An 18,952-nucleotide genomic window follows, 5' to 3' on the forward strand; every position below is an offset into this window, starting at 1 on the left:
CGGCTGCAGTGCTTTAAGAGAGAGAGATCAAGGAGTTTTGAACTGACCCAAAATGGCCAATAACACTAGTTTCTTGGCACTAACCACTCCTACAGGGACAGGCAGGCTGCTCAGTGTTAACCACTGACACTGGTGAACACAGAGACTTCCCTTTAGCCCAGGCAATCACTGGCCTCCAAGAAACTTACAAACAGTTCAGAACAGCAACTCTGTAATTGAACTTTCTTTTAAAGTAGAGAAAGTGGGAAAATAGCAAGATTTTTTTTTTGTTTTTGTTTAAGGATAGGAGAGACACACGAGTAGCAGACTGGTCAGAACAGTGCAATAAATGACCCCAACACGTGTGTGCTAGGTCAGAGGCAGGAAAAATGCAATTTAAGAAAAAACAATTTTAAATTAAGTGCAGCACAAAAAATGTAGTAAACAGGCTCTAGGTATGTTCTAAATACTGTTTCTAACCCAGATATCAAATTTTGCAATCAAGAAAATGCCGAAAAGTAGGCGGCAATGCAGTTTTTCTAAGAAATAAATCACAAGAAAATACTTAAAATCTCAAGTCTTCTTCTTGTTTCTGTCAGATTTCAATCCCTCACAGACTGCAAGATCCTAAGGCTCTTCTAACTCCTTCTCTGCTTCTATACCATATTCATAAACTACTGCTCAGGCTTTATTGCTTCTATTCATCTTAACTCTCTCCCACTATCTATCTACAACACAAACTTTCTGGCTGCTATTTTCCTAACTGACACTAACATTCTATTTTGCATGTACTGTTACAGTCATTGTCACACACCTACGTACTACTTTTTGGACACTGTCTATGTACTACCTTTTTGGACACTGTCTACATCATGTATGGTGAGAATGATTATTATTGTCTGTAATGTTTTAACTGTATAAAATTGTCTAGATGTGTAGTAATATATTGCAACATCTTGTAACAGTTTGTTCTTTCAACTTATTTTTTGTATAGTATTTCTAATTTAATTTTTATTGTATTGGATTATACTATTGAACTGTATGTGGAGCTTTTTTCCCTGGGCCTCTGCTGAAAATGGGTTCTGTAGACCCAGTCAGACCACCCCAGTAAACAAATGTCAAATAAATAAATAAATAAAAGTACAGAATTTAAATATTTCTCCTCCATTTGCCTACTGTGTGACTTGAGGCAAGTCACTTAGCCAGACATTGGCCCCGGCTCACCCATGACAAGGGACATTTTGTTCAGTGGGTTTACTTTGTTAACAAAAATATAAATTAATATTTTAAATTTTCCCTTTTTGGCTCATTTTCTCGCTAGTATTATTAACTTTGTCCAGAATTCTTGAACTAAGAAGCTGAGAGGTATTTTGCTCTGTTCCTTCTACAATTTGGGAGTTCTAGTAAATTGTTTGGGATTGCAGTCAGTAAGTAACAGGCATGTAAGTTTCAGACATTGTATCTTTCAGAAAATTCTTGGTTAGGTTACAAACACACACACACACACACACACACACACACACACACACACACACACACACACACACACACGCACACGCACACACGCACACACACACACACACACACACACACACACACACACACACACACACACACACACACACACACACACACACACACACACACACACACACACACACACATGCTTGGGGTTTCCTAGCCAAAAGGGAAAACTTGATATCATCTGACCAGAGGCTCTTGTTGGTCCAAAAGCAGTGACACCAGCACAGTATGTTGAGGGCCTTGGGTTTGACTACTATCTTCCTTTCACTTCTGCAATTGTAGTAATGCCTGATCACAGAGCTCCTGTGTATTTTTGTGTGTTTATGTTTCTAATTTGACCATAATCACCATGCTAGGGGATTCATAGCTAAAAGAAAAAAACTCTTAAGTGGAACTTAATACCATCTGTCCAAAAGTTCTTGTTGGTCCAGTATTATATTTGTGGTCTCCTCCTCATAAATGTGTGTGTGACCTTCTGGCAAAGTGTTTTGGACTGCAGTCACTAATTCATGACAAACATGTCAGTTACAAACGTTATGTCATTACTATCATCAAACCTGTTATGTTGCCAACTTTCTAAGTATGTATAACAAGCTTTTAAAATCTATTCATGAATATGGTTGGTTGCATCTGATTCTTAAGCTAAGAGGCTGGGGGTGGGCATGGGGGTGCAGTGGGTTGCACTGTTTGGTTCTCATAGTAATGAGCCGATATATACTGTTTGGTCATTGCTTAAGTATTTGTTCATTCATGTGATTGCAAGCAAGCATGTGATAATTAGGAAGTCATACAAGGGTCTGTAACTGATAGTCACATCTGTCTACCAGCATTTTTGGTGCAAAATATGAAATAAATGTTTTAAATTAAATCTAAATCTCTGCAACTATTGTAAAAGTAAAGAAGAAAATATGCAAACTGACAGGTTTGAACTGTGTTTTATGGCAAGTGGGGAGACAGAGATAAGTAATGGAATATTGGTATAGCTAAGAGGTGGGGCCATGTCATTGGCCCTGCATAGGGCCGTATTTGACCATGCTCCAGCTCTGCACTGCATTACTGAGGAAGTCGGTTAATAATGAAGTAGTTACATTAGTTACTTGCTAAGATGTGCTGTATGGTATCAGATACCTTACTCAGTAGAGCTATGTAGCTTTGTCAGGCTACACAGAGCTATGTACCTTCTTAAACACAAAATCATCTGGTAAATTAATGAATTCCAGGCACCCCTCTGTGTAATTCAAGATACCAGGAATGGGATTGTAAGCCACTGGTTACATACCATGTGCATAGAGTGTAAGATGCATTTACATGACTGTGTCCGATGTGCATGAACACCTGGCCTGTGTCTTCTCAGACTGTATGCATTATTTGATTTAATCCTTTATACTGCAGACTTTGATCCCAGTTCACACAGCAAGGTGTTGGAAGGTCTGTGTGATTTCCCTTGCATTAGAGCCTTAAAAGAAATATTTCAGGCTCAAAGAGCACAGAAATGGTGTTTGCACTTTTCCTGGAAAACTAGCTTGACAGTTCTGTTTCAATTCAGTGTCAGTCACAGGTGAGAGTGCAACTAAAGAGGGAGTGGCACAAAAAATGATAGCATGGGCTGGCAGCAGTACTTAACAGGAGAGGGGTCCATGTATTTAATAAAAATCTTAGCTGTTACAAAATAATTTAATTTTACCATTGTTTTGACTGAAAAGAGAAATGATTGTGATAGAATGTTTAGAGGATGGCGATAAACATAAACCACAGTCAGTTAAAGATAATACACAGCGACTCTTTCAAAAAATTTTGAAAGGAAACAATAATTATGAGTGCTCCTGTTTTATCAGTGATACAACAAGTAACACACGTCTCTTTTGTTGGGTTTATTCCCTGTGTACGTAACTGGATTGCTGACAGTGCAGTGCAGCATTATGGGGGGGGGGGGTTGCACTTATGAGTGTGTCATCCTATGAATGAGACATGAAACCCAGGTCCCAACTGCTTCCCTTGAGCTGGTGTCAGCTCAAGTGGATAGAAAAGATCTTGTGGAACTTATCATAAAGAGCAATGGAAGATTCCCGATGTCCTGGCCAAATTTCCCCTAGCAGTAGAAGTACCACCTTCGACCAACCCTGAAAAGAGGCAGCGAGGCTGGTGGGACTATCCCGGAAAGCAGAGAATAAGTAAGTAAATAAATAAACTAAATTAACTGAAAAGCCTAAAGGAGAAGGGTGTAAAGATGACATGTTTTGAGGACATGCAGCATACTGTGGTAAGGGAAAAAGATTTAAAAAATTATATTGTCATGGGTTTTCCTACTTGCCCACATTGAGCTATAAGAAATTATTAATATATTGTGGTAATTCAGTGATGTTACTACTGCAGAGAAGACTGACATAAGTTTAAAAACAGTTTTATTTTTTTCTTTTTGACCTCTATCATCTCTAGCTTTGCCACAGAAGTATTTTAACTTCGGTGGAAAGTAAGCGAGAACTCAGAAGTTATTTTGAGTATCATTATAACTCGGCTGTTATTCTACTCATAGCTACAGTTAAGTGTCCTTAATTGTTTGGATCACTCAGTATGTATGACCTTGATATATTTTGCGTGGTGGATCACACAAACAGATGTTGTCTTAAGCAATGTTCAGTATATAAAAAGTACACTAATAACTCTGACAGTTTTCCTACTATACTGCAAGAAATATAATTATTTATTGAAATAGTATGAAATCAACTCAGTTTGACTGATATGGTATTAGTATGTCTACAGATGAATCTACTGAATTGCCACCTGTAAAACACCTGATTTTAACGCAGTGCCTTCCAAGGTATATGTTTGCTGTATGTTGTCTCTGTAGGATACTTACTTCAGTCTGTCCAGAATTCTAATATTCGGTATTAATAGTGCAGATAAGTAATTATTTTAGTACCCATCCTCCCAGGAAAAAGGAAACTTTGTTAGTATAGCAATTTTGGAATATGCTTTAAACATAAGTTTTAAATCAAATGCAGTGTGGAAGGAAGTGATAAAGATGCAAAATGCAGTGAGAAGAAATGTTAGCAGTTTGCAAACTAAATTGAGAGAACATACATTGTATTTGTGGTACATTAGTTGAGAGCATCATACGTGAAGAAGTCTTTGATTAATAGTTATTACACTCTTGGCATGCTCTTATATTTGATCTTTTCTGCCTTCTGATTATTTTGACTTTGTAAAAAGGCATCACCGTTTTCTCTATGTGTTCTTGTTTTTCCACCCCTCCTTTTTTCTTATTCATTTCCTGATGATGCAACTCAGAAAAATCAGCTGGTGATTAACGCATAGTATGAAAAAAAGATCTTGGACTTGTTAAAATTTTCTTTTTTAACAGTGATTAGACCAAAGGTAACTTATTTTTTCCTTTTTAAGCTTGTTTTTATGTATTTGTATATTTGCACTTTAAACTTAATCTGACAGCTTCATTTTTGAATTAGCAGATTTTTTTAAGTCCAAGGATTCTGGATGTTGCTGACTACAATGACTACAAAGTCTTTCCTAGAAAATGCTACATCTGACAGTGCATACTTATACAAAGACTTTGACGAGGAATATGTGATACTTTGCGACACATCTGCCATCACAAAATTTGGGGCATCTTTTGTACCAGTTTTCTACTACTTTGTGTTTCTGTTTAGTCTTGCTGGAAATGGACTGATATTTTTCATCTTACTTAAATATGAGAAACTAAAAAGTGCTACAAACATTCTCATTCTGAACCTTGTCATTTCTGACTTACTGTTTGCAATTACACTGCCCTTCTGGGCAGTGTATCATTCTTCTGAGTGGATCTTTGGAAACGACATGTGTAAGATAGTAAGCAGTCTGTATCAGGTTGGATTTTACAGTAGCATTTTATTTTTGACCATGATGACCATTGACAGGTACTTGGCAATAGTCCATGCAATGTTAGCAGTGCATGCAAAACGACTCATTTATGCTGCTTGGGGAAGTGTTTTGGTGTGGGTTGTCAGCATATTATCCTCTGTTCCCAAATTCACACTCTTTGGTACAAGAGATGATGACAAATTAGGCATTTTATGCGAAGAAACAGGTTACACAGACAGAACACTGTACATATGGAAAGTGTTTGGCAATTTTCAGCAAACCTTGCTCTTTTTTGTATGTCCTCTGGCCATAACAGTATACTGTTATTTAAGGATATCAATAATAATAATTAAAACTAAAATGCTAGAGAAATATAAAACCATTAAACTCATTTTCATTATTGTACTAACATTTTTTATTTGCTGGGCTCCATATAATATATTGGTTTTCCTAATGACTTTACAGACTTTTCAGAAACGTTCAGATAATAGTTGTGATAACACACTGGACTATGCATTCTATGTTTGTCATTATATTGCTTATTTTCACTGTTGCATTAACCCTATTTTGTATACTTTGGTTGGTAACAAGTTTAGAAGGCATTTAATGCATGTGTTTGAAAATTTGTTCTGTTGCCAAGGAAATTATAGAAAAGGTAGTATAACAAATGATAAAGCATATGATGACAGTCTTAACATATGTTTAGAATAAAATTAGCATCCTTTTCTCTCAGAATATTCTCATATAATGGCTTGCCAATGTATTTTCTATATTTAAACTCAGACTGAAAAAGGAACTCCGAAACTGATGGTGATGAAAATGTAACTGATTTAAATTTATTTCAATCCTAAACAAATCAATATGTTCTAAACTGACATTTTCACAATTATGGTACTGTAAAATATGCTGTAACTTTTTTCAGTTTTCTGTGGCACTTTATTGCTATGTTGCTGTTATTAAAACTGAATTCCTTATAAAGATGTTGCAGATAAATTAGTATTGTTTTTTTGTAAAGAACTGTGCCTTCAATGTGTTTTATATATATATATATATATATATATATATATATATATATATATATATATATATATATATATATATGTATATATATATATATACATAGATCTAGGACTATTGAACGAAAGTTCAATAGTCCCAATCCACAATAACCAAACGCATTTTAATGAAAGTGCTTTCACCGAAAAAGAGCTTTTGTTAAAGTGAGTTTGAAAAAAAACAAAACAATAAATCTTCTTTTATGCAGGGGGCAAGCCCCCCTGCACCCCCCGTGGGGGTCTCTGCCCCCCACCCCCCTACTTTTATATTCTAACTCCGAGGTCGCACTACAGTGGGGAAAAGGGAATTCTCCCTTAACCGCACCGTAGTGTGATCGGCACTACCAGCATACTTAACCAAAAGTGCTGCTTCGGTGAACAGTTCGGTGATTTCTGCTTCGGCAGAAAGTGCCGTCAGTGTGTTTAACAGATAAGTTATAGGGAACCAATGAAATCAGTGCATGTCATTGTATTTTACAGGCAGGTTATAGGGAACACATGCAATCAGTGCATGTCATTGTATTTTACAAGTAGGTTATAGGGAACACATGCAATCAGTGCATATCATTGTATTTAACAGGTAGGTTATCAAAGTTAAGATTCTTATCTCTAGCCTGAAGGAGAGTAATAGGTGACTTGATATGGCTTTATAAACTGCCCTAAAATGCATGTTTCTGAATTATATAAGGTTGAGGAAAAATTAATATTTTAAACTCGAGAGTTTCACAGCATAATATAGTCAGAGGTAAAAGTAATATGTTTAAGTACATGAATTGCTCTGCTGAAAATATATGCCAGTTTGGAGTGTTGTACCACAAACTTTGAAAAAGTCAGTATCTACTAATACCTTTAAAATGGCCTAGACTAATTTTTCTAAAACCATGTCACTGTGGTCATTTAAGGTGGTAAGGTCCCAGAGATGTCATATTAACAATGTGAGATATAAGTGTGAAAACAATGGCCCAGTCGCAAATAACTGAAATGTCAGCGGAATTACGTAGAATTAGACAAATACACTGAAATCTATGAGTAGCAGTCATTCCCTTATAGAACAGATGATGTGACTCCATAGAGACCCATGCTTTTTAACTAATGTGTGATTAAATATTACAAAGTACCAAAAGTGTTAAATTAAATGTTGTGTATATCAGCTGTGTCAATTTCCATGTTCTGTTCCTGATACACAACGTACTTGTACTTTGGGATTCAATAAATCCTACACAGTTATTTTTTTCCATGTGTGCAAACAGTTTTCAATTCAGTATACTCCGTGCAGCGGTGCAATCACGCGCAATCATGTGCACACTGCTAGAGTCCGTGTAGCTTCTTTGGCATGCAGATCGCCCCTGCCAAGTTGTCCTCAGCGATTCAATAAACTGTAAAGCAACTGTGTAGACTCTGTGTATCTCCTGGCCATGTATTCGAAAACTTTTCAGATACAGCCATGGAAAGGAGTCTACACATAAACCAAACTAAGTAAAAGTGATATCATCAGCACACAACTTACCTTAAAAAGTAAAAATACACACATTAATATATATTTAGATATTCTTGTTCTAAAAAAGGGTGAATAACAGTGTTAACAATAATTATTAAATAAGTGGAAGCCTCACTCACCCCCACACTACTATATCCATAAGTAATGCATACATCCTAAATATAAAATGGCATGAAAAACAACATTGACAGCATTGACACTATAATATAGGCATACTGAGGATGTAGGTTGTGCAATACAGCAAAATGTAAGGAAAAATGGTTGTCCCTTTTGTGTTATAGATAGCTCTCCCCTGCAGTCCCCATGCCTACATGGTTACTAACTGTGTACAAGAGGGCCTCTCTATACTGTTACTATGCAAATGAGGTACACACACCTTTGATTTACTGAATCGCTAAGAAGTGTAACCATGTAGACAGACCACTTCATGTAGGGACTCCTACAATACTTTAGTGCTGTGGCACTTATTGCAATTGTGAGAAATGATGACTATATAGCAGGTGTCTATCTTATTAATAGGTAACTATTTCTATATCCCCAAGTGTATGTACTTGGGCTGGAATTCAGATGGTGCAGGGTTCAAGTACAGGCCCTCCAACCTTCTTATTTACTTTTTTTTTGCCACTGGTGCATGCAGGGGCAAGTAGTGGTGCAAACCTCAGCAATGACTTAAACTACACTTAATACTTGCAAGTAAGTAGCAGGTGTGTCTCACAGGGGCTAATTACAGCAGATGCAGGTGATTTTCAGCACAGTGCTATTCCACAAGATATAAAACAGCCAGATAGACTCAAGTCTGTTTTTTCCCTGGGATATTGTGGGATGCCGGGTATGCACTGGAGCCCTGGCTGATGATATCCATCAGAAGTGCACACACACACCCACAGAAGAATTCTATAATGAGGCACACTCTCAAACTAGAAACATCACAGAGCATATGTTTTGGCTGCTGAAGTCACGGTTCAGGTGCCTAGATACATCCGGTGCAGCCTTACAGTATGATCCACGTACATGTACAAAAATCTTCACTGTATGTGCTGTGCTACACAATCTGATCCCGTGGAAACAGCTGCAGCATGATCAGCAAAGGGAAGGGACACACATCCCCCCACCAATGCCTACTGCACCACAGGCACAGTCACAGGAGGATTTGGAGGGGGAACCACCAGCTGCTGTGAATGGAGGCAGAACTAGGCATGCACAGTATGCCCTTGCTTTGGCTAAGAAACAATGCATAGCACATTCACTGACCATGCAGGTGCCTAATACCATTCTCCAACTCACATACATAGATTAAAATTGATTCCAGGAAAATCACACAACCTTTATCTCCCCATTTAATGGCTGCATACTGCTTGCATCAGACAGAGTCAGCCCTGAACTAAAACTGTGTCAACAGCTATAATTGCAAGGTAAATGCTGACCCTGCACTGTATTCTCTAATAATATGGCATATATGTAACTATCCTAACATTGTACAGTAATCAAGTAAATGCAGTTGTATTTGTCCAGAATGTATCAGAACATGTGGCAGCAGAGCATTTACTTTACTTGCATGTAAAAGAGCTAGCTGTGCCCACTATGGCCTTGATTTGTCAAAGAGACAATGCAGAGCACAGTCACAGAACACCAAGGGGGCCTAATCTGTTTCTCCTACTCACATACATGTGCAGCCAAATTTATGCCAGACAACTCACACAACCTTTACCTCCACATGTATTGCCTGTGAAATGGCTGCATCACACAGTGTCAGCCCTGAACTAAAACTGTTGTCAACTGCTGCAATAGCAAGCTGCATCATGAAGATTCCTCTCACCCGGACAGAGTGTCATTCAATGTCCAAGATCTGGCCTTATATTTTTGGTCCATCTTTTTTATAAAGATTTGTGGTGTTATGGAAAATTACTGGCAAATCATTACAGACTGAAGTCAGAAAATAATGAAAGACATATGAGTTTCTGACTTCATATCATTCAGAGATGTCATTATAATGCAATACCTCTTGTCCTATCAACATTCTCAGTTTGTAAGAGCAATATTTAACAAGTGTTCTTATGTTAGTACTTTAGTTCCACTTTTATTTATGGCTTTGTCCATACTTCATGCTCTAAGAAGTTGAGAGATATGCTCTTGAACCTGGGCTGATTGTTTCATGATATTATGGCATATTACTGATTTCTTTACCTTGCTGCAGTAATCAGGTAAATATTGTTGAATGTCCACAGAAATAACTGTAATGTCACAGTAGATAAAATGTGTTCACTTATACATGTTCCCATTACTAAGTAGTATGCCTCATCCATTACAGATTCACACAGTCAGCCCTGTCAAAGGTAATAAGGAACACTGCATTTCCCCAGTGTAGCACCATACCTTTGCAATGGTGAAGCATTATACACAACAGTTGTAAAGTAATGATACACATTGCAGTCTCTGACATCAAAAACAGTCCCAAGATCAAACTATAGGCAGGATGCAGAAAAAGGACAGTAACGAGTAACACAGATAGAATAACATATATTTCATTGTGTCATGTCAGGACGTCAGCTGTGATCACCAAACTAACAACAGGCTAAGCTTCTTCAACACATAACAGTAACCGAGGTTTGCCTCCCCACCCTACACAAAACAACAGGGTTCCTTTGTTTGACCCATACCAGTAACTCATCTGTGGTAGCAGTGTATATTACATTGCACTTCATTGTGTGAATAATAATTGTACTACATATGTGCTGCATAGCTGTTACTGTGGCATGACACGTAAGGCATCCATTCTGTGTTGTGATGATCCACTGGTGTGCAGGTTCAAATCCCATACTATGTAGACATTTGTAATGAGCACTTTCATTTGCTACTGTGGCTAACTTATCTAGCTTTTATGCATTTAATTTCTTTTCTCTGTTGCTCTTTCCTTTACTTATGGGATAAGGAATGCAGGAAATGTCCATGTCCATTACTACTACATGTCAGTTCTGGGATAAATTGTCTGAGCATAGTCAAACATGACGAACACTGTTTTCTGATAAGAACAAGGCCATTGCCTTGTTTGTAACAGAAAACAAAATATGTCATGTTTGGCTCTGCTCATCTGTTTTGCATGGAGTGCCACATTGCTAAAACTGGACAAACAAGACCATCTAGGAATCAGACTGCCAAAATTAGAAACTGGATATATTGAATTATTACGTGTGGTTACTGCAAAAAAAACCCAGGGCTGGAGTACAGACAAAGCTGGTAAACATGCGGACTGAGGCTCACTTTTGTGCACTGCATACCTACGTGCAGAGAGGTGTAATTCGCATGCGTGTACACTTTGCTAACCATCATGGAAACACTGCAAGCTGCACTATGGGACTGTATATATGATGCTTCATTGGTGATCTGTACTGTATATATGACGCATTTGTGATCTGTATTGGATATTACATTGGAAACATTACACAATAAGGTCCAGATGTAAGCATGTCTCATATATTTACAATACAAGAGTATGTTGCCCACCTCCCACCTCCCCCAAACACAAATCATTACAACACTGGGAACTCATTCCTTTTTCCAAACATGTATCAGTCATGCTACCAACTCTAGTATTTACTGTATTGTGCTCACCCATGAACAGGCCCACTTGTTGGTGCTCATAACTATGCTCTACTAACATTACACATCCAAGTATAGTCAATAATGGCACCCCTGCTGCTACACTAATAGGATTATTAACAGAATACTGCTATTAGGTTAATAGCCTCATATAATGCTATGACGCCATGTGCCTAGGCAGGACCTGCAAGCTGTTGTTCACTACATGGGCTGCTAATGTCATCTATTATAAGTACACATGTTACCTGGTATAAATAAACTTGTGCCATGGTTCTTGCATTCATTAAGTACTGTGTTCTGTAGTCCATACATTTAGAGAGATAGGAGTTGTATTCCCACTGTGGTCAACTGTGTGTGTGTGTGTGTGTGTGTGTGTGTGTGTGTGTGTGTGTGTGTGTGTGTGTGTGTGTGTGTGCGTGTGTGTGTATGTGTGTGTCTAGTCAGCAGAGTACACCTGGTAGCCTACAGTTACTTCACCAAGGCCATGGTTTCCCATTATTTTGATACTTGCACAAGCTGACACATCTGCTTCACACAGACCTTCCAACCTATTGTCCCCTACATGGTCTGATGATGCCATCGACTATAAGTTCACCTGCACTCCTATATAGACACAACTTGGCCCGTGGCACTTGCATTAAGTACTGTGTTCTGTAGTCCATGCACTTAGATTAGTAGGGGTTCTAGTCCCATTGCAGTCAACTGTGTGTGTCCAGTCAGCTGAGTACACCTAGTATTCTACAGTTACTTTACCAAGACCATGGTTTCCCACTATTTTGATACTTGCACAAGCTGACACATCCACTTCATGCAGACTTCCCCAATAACTGTCCCCCACATGGCCTGATGATGTCACCTACTATAGGTTCACCTGCACACCTGCAGAAATTCAACTTGTTCCATGGTGCCTGAGTTAAGTACTGTGTTCTGTAGTCCCTGCACCTTAGATAGGTAGGGGTTGTATTACCACTGCTGTCAACTATGTGTGAGTGTGATGCTACTTAGAATTACCTACACCATTTTACAACAGCATGGTTTACCCTTGTCCTGTCTTTAAAAGACACTGCTGATGTCAACGCCTATAAAGTGCTGTCAGACACAATTCAAGATGGACTTGAGCTGTGGTGATTGCGTACTTTACTGTGTTCTGTAGTCTCTGCACTGAGATAGGTAGGAGTTTTAATCCCACTGTAGTCAACTGTGTGCTTGTGAGAGTGAGCTGCTACTCAGAATTACTGACAGCATTTTACAACAGCATGGCTTACCCTTGTCCTGGTTTTAAGAGACACTGCTGATGTCATCGCCTATAAAGTACTGTTGGACACAACACACTCCAAGCTGGACTTGAGCTGTTGTGCTTGTGTATTTTGCTGTCTTCTATAGTCTCTGCACTTAGGTAAGTAGGAGTTCTATTTCCATTATAGTCAAGTGTGTGTGTGTGTGTGTGTGTGTGTGTGTGTGTGTGTGTGTGTGTGTGTGTAAAAGATCTGTTACGTAACAATGCATAGAAAATTTATCTACTGTATGTGGGACATGTATTTTGCCTTATATACAGTCCACTGGTGCCATCAACTATATGATACTTTTACATATGTATTAATCACACAAGTGCATGTTCAAACAATGTGTTGGAGATCATCCATGACCTCATCCTGTACCACACATATTACACTGACCAGGGTTTTAATCTATCTACATACATCATGATATATTTTCTGAAATCTTAAGTTACATGGATGAGAAAGGACTGTGTTATTTGGAGGTACTGCATGTGTCTGGTGAGGTCAATGGAAATGCTAGCTTTACATTTGGATTGGTGTTTTGCTCATGTTTTTCTACTGTGCTGTAAGACATAGCTGTGTGCACAGTCAATATGGGGACATACACATTTGGATTGTTACACTCTGACACCTGCTATTGGGTGTCATGTTTTGCAGTAGGCCATAAATGTGCAGGGGGACCATGGTCAAGCAACATACTTATCCATGGCTTTTAGAATGTAAAGTGAACATATATGAGTAATATTTCAGTTTGTAATCACATCTCCAGTGTCAATATCTAGGTCATTGTATATGCAGGTCTTTATGTATGTCTGTTATCAATATGTGGGGACAATGACAGTCCTGAAAGTAGAATACTTACAGGACTATAGTACTCAGTTAACACACAGTTAGACATGTGAAAAACTGCGTCACGCATACACATATATACCTAACATAGTTGCAACATAATACCATATCATGCCTCATACAGACATAAAATCAGTAACCATGTCAACTGCTATAAGGGATATGGCCTACGATGTAAAGTGGAACAACAGGTAGGTTGCAGTTCTCCTGTTTTCACACTGCTATACTCAGATAGACAGAACATCACATAATGCGAACTACAGAGGCATGTCTTTGAAAGGCTGAAAACGATGCTATGACATACACAACCTATATGTGAGAGATGCAACCATATAGCCAAACTGGAGACTGAGCTCTCTCATCTCAAAACTGGTATAACCAGTCAGGAGGAGAAGGTAACCTCACACAACACAATTCCAGTATCACATAGTCCCACCACATCAGTGAACCAAACACATAAATACACAAAAACATACTCGGAGGCTCTAAATAAAAATCTACCTAAGCAACAGAGACCTCCAAAGCAGACATCCAAGCAAACACCACCCCAAAACAAAACACGCACAACACATAGCCCACAAAGTCAGTGTGCCAAGCAGCCACAGCCCTTAAGGCTGAATAACGCACCCGATACTCTTGTAATAGGTGACTCTATTGTCAGACACACTGACGTCCCACTCACCAGGCTGAACAAGGAGAAGGTTACAGTGAGCTGCCTGTTGGGTGCTAGGATCCACCACATAACACAAGCACTCAGATCACTCCAAAGCAAATACAAATATGACTCAGTCATTGTACATGCTGGTGTGAATGACCTGAGACGTACCTCCCTGGACTACATGAAAAGAGACATAGAGGAGCTCTCTGATCATGTAGCCTAGGCCGGTATGACCCTGACCTTGAGCAGCATCTTACCCTCACCTAGAATGATGCCACAGTACAAAGACAAAATGATCGATTTTAACAACTGGCTAAAATTTTGGTGTCATTCAAAGGGGACCCAGTGTCTATCTGCCTGGGATGACATGCTCGACAAGCCACGTTGCTTCGCTAGGGACGGCTTGCACCTGTCACCACTGGGCTTTCGGATACTGGCAAAGGCTCTGGCCACCCCCATAGTGCCTTTTTTAGGCAAGGCTCAAAAGTCAAACCCACCTCCATAGACAGCACAAGGAACAAGAAACTAAGGGTAATGCTGCTAAACGCCAGAAGTCTTAACCTCAAGAAGCACGCACTCGAAGCTCTCCTCAGTATGGAGAACATCGATATTTATGCAGTGACAGAAACCTGGTTCAAGGCTCCAGAGAGCACCCCAGCACTACCAGGTTATACCTCATATTATGCTTTTCAGCCCCAAAACCCAGACCGCACCACAAAAGGAGGGGGAGTTTCCATATTTATCAAGGATATCCACACCTCCAGGTTAGTGGCATTGCATGAAGTATCGGAGACCATCCATGTGCAACTAACAGTGGGAAAAGCTGCTTTTCAGTTTATAGCATCCTACAGACCACCCTCTCAAAGTCAGGAATCCCACTCGGCTTTCCTGAAAACATTGGAGAACATGAAGATCTCTCCGAACACCATTATATTGGGTGACTTCAACTACCCAAACATAGACTGGGAGCACTATTCAAGCCCCAGCACCTTAGCCCAAAGGTTCCTGGAAATTATAAACTCAAATGCTATGGAACAACTAGTCACCACTCCCACAAGATGGGATAACATACTAGACCTGATCATTACCAACATGGGGACTCTATGCTCCATACCAGAAGTATATACTTCATTGGTAAGATCAGACCATAAATTAATTTCACTGGATATCCACATCCCAACCCCACCCCTAACCCAGAAAACCACAGTGAAAAACTTCTCAAAAGTGAACTTCTCACTTCTCAAAACCAAAGTGAAATCTTTCAAGGCCCCAGGGCCAGTGGAAACTATGGCCCAAACTGTAGAATTCTATATAAACACATTCTACAGACATCTCCAGGAATGCATGGATCAAGCTATCCCAAACAAAACCAAGACCCAATCATCCAAAGGCAGGCATCCAGTCTGGTGGACCCCAGCCATAAATAGACTGTACAACAGAAGGAGGAAGATACATGATAGAGAAAAATCCCTAATAGGGAAGGCATCTCTGATCAGTACTAGCAAAAAATTACGATCCCTCATAAAATACACTGAACCCACAGACATCGCCAATATCCTGGCAGACAGGTTCAGTGCAAACTTCTCCACTCCCTCCCCCCCAAAAGAGCAAGTGTCTCTCCCGGCAGGGGGCTGCCTCCCAAACATCTCTGATGCTCAGGTGAAGGCTGCCCTCTCCAAAGCAAAAAACACTGCTTCCATGGGACCAGATGGCATCCCAGGTTGCGTCCTACATGAACTCCAAGAAGAACTAATCCCTCAAATAAAACAGCTGTACAATCTCAGCCTCACTACAGGATATGTGCCCACAGAATGGCGTACAGCAACAGTGGTCCCACTCCACAAAGGTGGAGCCTCCACGGACCCTGGAAACTATTGCCCCATAAGCCTGACTAGCTTAGTCTGCAAGGCTATGGAGAGGATCATCATGGAGCTCATAAACAAAGACATCGGGGACCTAAAGACACTAGATCCTACCCAATTCGGCTTCATCAAGGGCAGATCCTGCCTTTTGAACCTGGTTGACTTCTTTGAAACAGTCACCAAAGCCATAGATGAAGGGAAGATAATCCACACAGCCTATCTAGACCTAGCATTTGACACAATACCCCACACGGGCATCATAGATAAGCTATCCAGCTTAAATATAAACCCCTATGTCACAAGATGGGTTGCAAACTGGCTCAAAGACAGAACCCAGAGAGTGAGAGTTGCTGGAGCCATGTCAGACTCGAAACCAGTCACAAGTGGTGTCCCACAAGGTTCTGTCCTGGGACTGCTCTTGTTCGGTATATACTTTTCTGAGGTACAGGCCAATGTGGGAGGACTATGGCTCACCAAGTTCGCAGATGACTGCAAACTAGGCGCCATAATCGACTCTCCAGCTGACACAAACATCCTTCAAAAAGGTCTCACAGAGACAAATAACTGGTGCCAGAGCCATGGTCTAAAGCTAAATGCCAAAAAGTGTATAGTCATACTCTGGCAAAAACAATGTGCCCACAAACTACCACATAGGCGGTAAACCATTAAGTACAGAGAAAGTAATTAGGGATCTGGGGACCCAAGTTGATAGCAATCTCTCCTTTGACAACCACATTGCCAAAGTGGTTAGGAAGACCTTCTACATGGCCCACCTCATCATGAAAGGATTCACATCTAGATCAAGAGAGGTAATCGTGCCCCTTTATTCATCCCTCATCAGGCCCATCATAGAATACAATGCCCCTTTTGGGATGTACCTTACCCGACACCTGCAGCAATTAGAAAGACCCCAAAAGTACCTCACCAAGAGGATCAAGGGACTCAAACAGATGCCATATGCTGCTCGGTTAAAAAAACTCCAGCTCTACTCAGTTGCATACCACCTACTTCGAGGCGATCTATGCCTGACATATAAAGCTATGTCCAATCCAGAATTAATGGACATGCTCCACCTCAGTAAATCTAAATCCCTTAGAGCCACATGCTCGAGGGACTTGAACCTCAGCACAGAAATAAATAGGACTTGCTAGAGGGACAGATTCATAACCCAGAGGCTCCCTTCCAATTCATGTTAGGCAGAGCACCTCACTGAATCTCTTCAAGAAGAATCTTGATGAGTGGATGGGGGATCGTAGGTTTGTCCCAGGGATTACTTCTGTGTCACTACTAGACAGAGGCACAGTAAACTAAACCGTAAAAAGGGCACAGTATACTCAAATCAAGGGGTGGCATAAGCCAAACAAAATCGGGCTAGGCTTATAATTGCCCCAGGGCAGATAGCCTAGTATGAACCTATGAACCTAAATGATGTCCTTATCTGTCTGAGAGTAATCTGCTGCTGACTTACAGTTCCAAGTTTAAATGTAACACCTGTGTAGATTGAAGATGATACCCAGTGGATGTAAAGCAGACTGCAGTGCAGTAGTGATTTTCCCCTCCAAAACAATAATCACTCACAGCTGCAATTCATTACTAATCTACAAGCTACAAGGCCAAAAGTCAACCCTGTAAGTAGTCAAGTTCTTGTTAGTTCTATATGTTTTGAACATTGTGAACCAGCAGTATTTCCTACCAGTATTTCCAAGATCTCTCTACAGAAGAGTCATCATTTACACAAGGTATGTTTAATTTTTGTCACTTACATATAGCGTTTACTGGACTGTATTTCAAAATTCTGTAAACCACAGTGTTCTCCAATGTTATCATTATGTATGACTTACAAGTCTAATGATAGCATGATCCAGTTTATCAAGTTACTCATGATCGTCACGACAGGCTAATACATAGGTTAGACTGCTGTGTGGGGTATATCTAAAAATGTTTTCTGGACAAACACATTGACAGCATTTGCAGCAATTCTAAGATGTAATGTTAAATGACAGTGGCAATTGCCTGTACCTTTGTGTGGATGATAGTTAAGGTGAGGCAGTGTTATGGCACTAAGAAGAATATGTTTCAATAGTCATTTGGCTTGTTTTTCATTCTGCCTGTTACCGGTTCCCATATGTTGACTGCTGTATGTTTCTCCATTGAGTAATACTGACTGACTACCTTTTATCTTGCGTCTATAAACAGTTATGTTGCAGTTATGACATACTTATGTATACTCTTATACTTTACATCTGTCCTCATTCAGGCCAAGTACAGCTATGACATACAGAGGTGTGAATCCCTGACATCCACCATTTACCAGTGGGGAAAATCAGGCCATAGTAGATGACCTACACAACCTGGTGTGTTTCTACCCTAAAGGGGCAGGAGGGATAGTGCCCATTGAATGACATTATGAAAAGAAGTGGTTGCCAATGTAAATGTTGTAGGTGGCCACAGATGAACATGTGGCCAAGTGCTTCACACAGCCACTGACATGATAACAGCTGCCGGATGAAGAGCTGCTGCAGTAGGCTGTAACTTCATGGGTACAGGTGGAGGCCCTGCTATGCAACAACCACTGATCCCCAATGAACTATTCCTTGCTGACCTCAGGAGCAGCCAGAGCTCCCAAGACACTGATGTGCAGTATATCCTTGATGTGGGTATCAGTATGTCAACATCCCAGGAGGAGTTTACAGGTAGGCCTTGCTATGTGTACTGTTGAATGGTGTCGTATATTGCTAGAAGATAAATGAATAAGTTAAGTGTGTGTCACATGTAGCTAATTGTTTTAGCTTAGC

At 39.9% G+C, this 18,952-nt stretch overlaps 1 protein-coding gene across 1 annotated transcript; it reads left to right on the plus strand.

The window, feature by feature from the left end:
- The first annotated feature begins 4,825 nt into the window (after positions 1 to 4,825).
- Positions 4,826 to 6,225, plus strand: LOC122797263 (C-C chemokine receptor type 3-like). Its single transcript, XM_044066106.1, has 2 exons — positions 4,826 to 4,878; positions 4,971 to 6,225. The coding sequence occupies exon 2, from the start codon at positions 4,996 to 4,998 to the stop codon at positions 6,067 to 6,069; it is 1,074 nt and encodes a 357-aa protein (XP_043922041.1). The 5' UTR covers positions 4,826 to 4,878; positions 4,971 to 4,995; the 3' UTR covers positions 6,070 to 6,225.
- The last annotated feature ends 12,727 nt before the right edge of the window (positions 6,226 to 18,952 follow it).

Source organism: Protopterus annectens, chromosome 3.part0 (assembly GCF_019279795.1).
Source record: "Protopterus annectens isolate FY-2018-M chromosome 3.part0, PAN1.0, whole genome shotgun sequence".
Classification (NCBI taxonomy): domain Eukaryota; kingdom Metazoa; phylum Chordata; order Ceratodontiformes; family Protopteridae; genus Protopterus; species Protopterus annectens.

Bases quoted from the DNA above. Each gene is read 5' to 3' on its own strand.
- LOC122797263 (XM_044066106.1), top strand. From the start codon at position 4,996: ATGTTGCTGACTACAATGACTACAAAGTCTTTCCTAGAAAATGCTACA.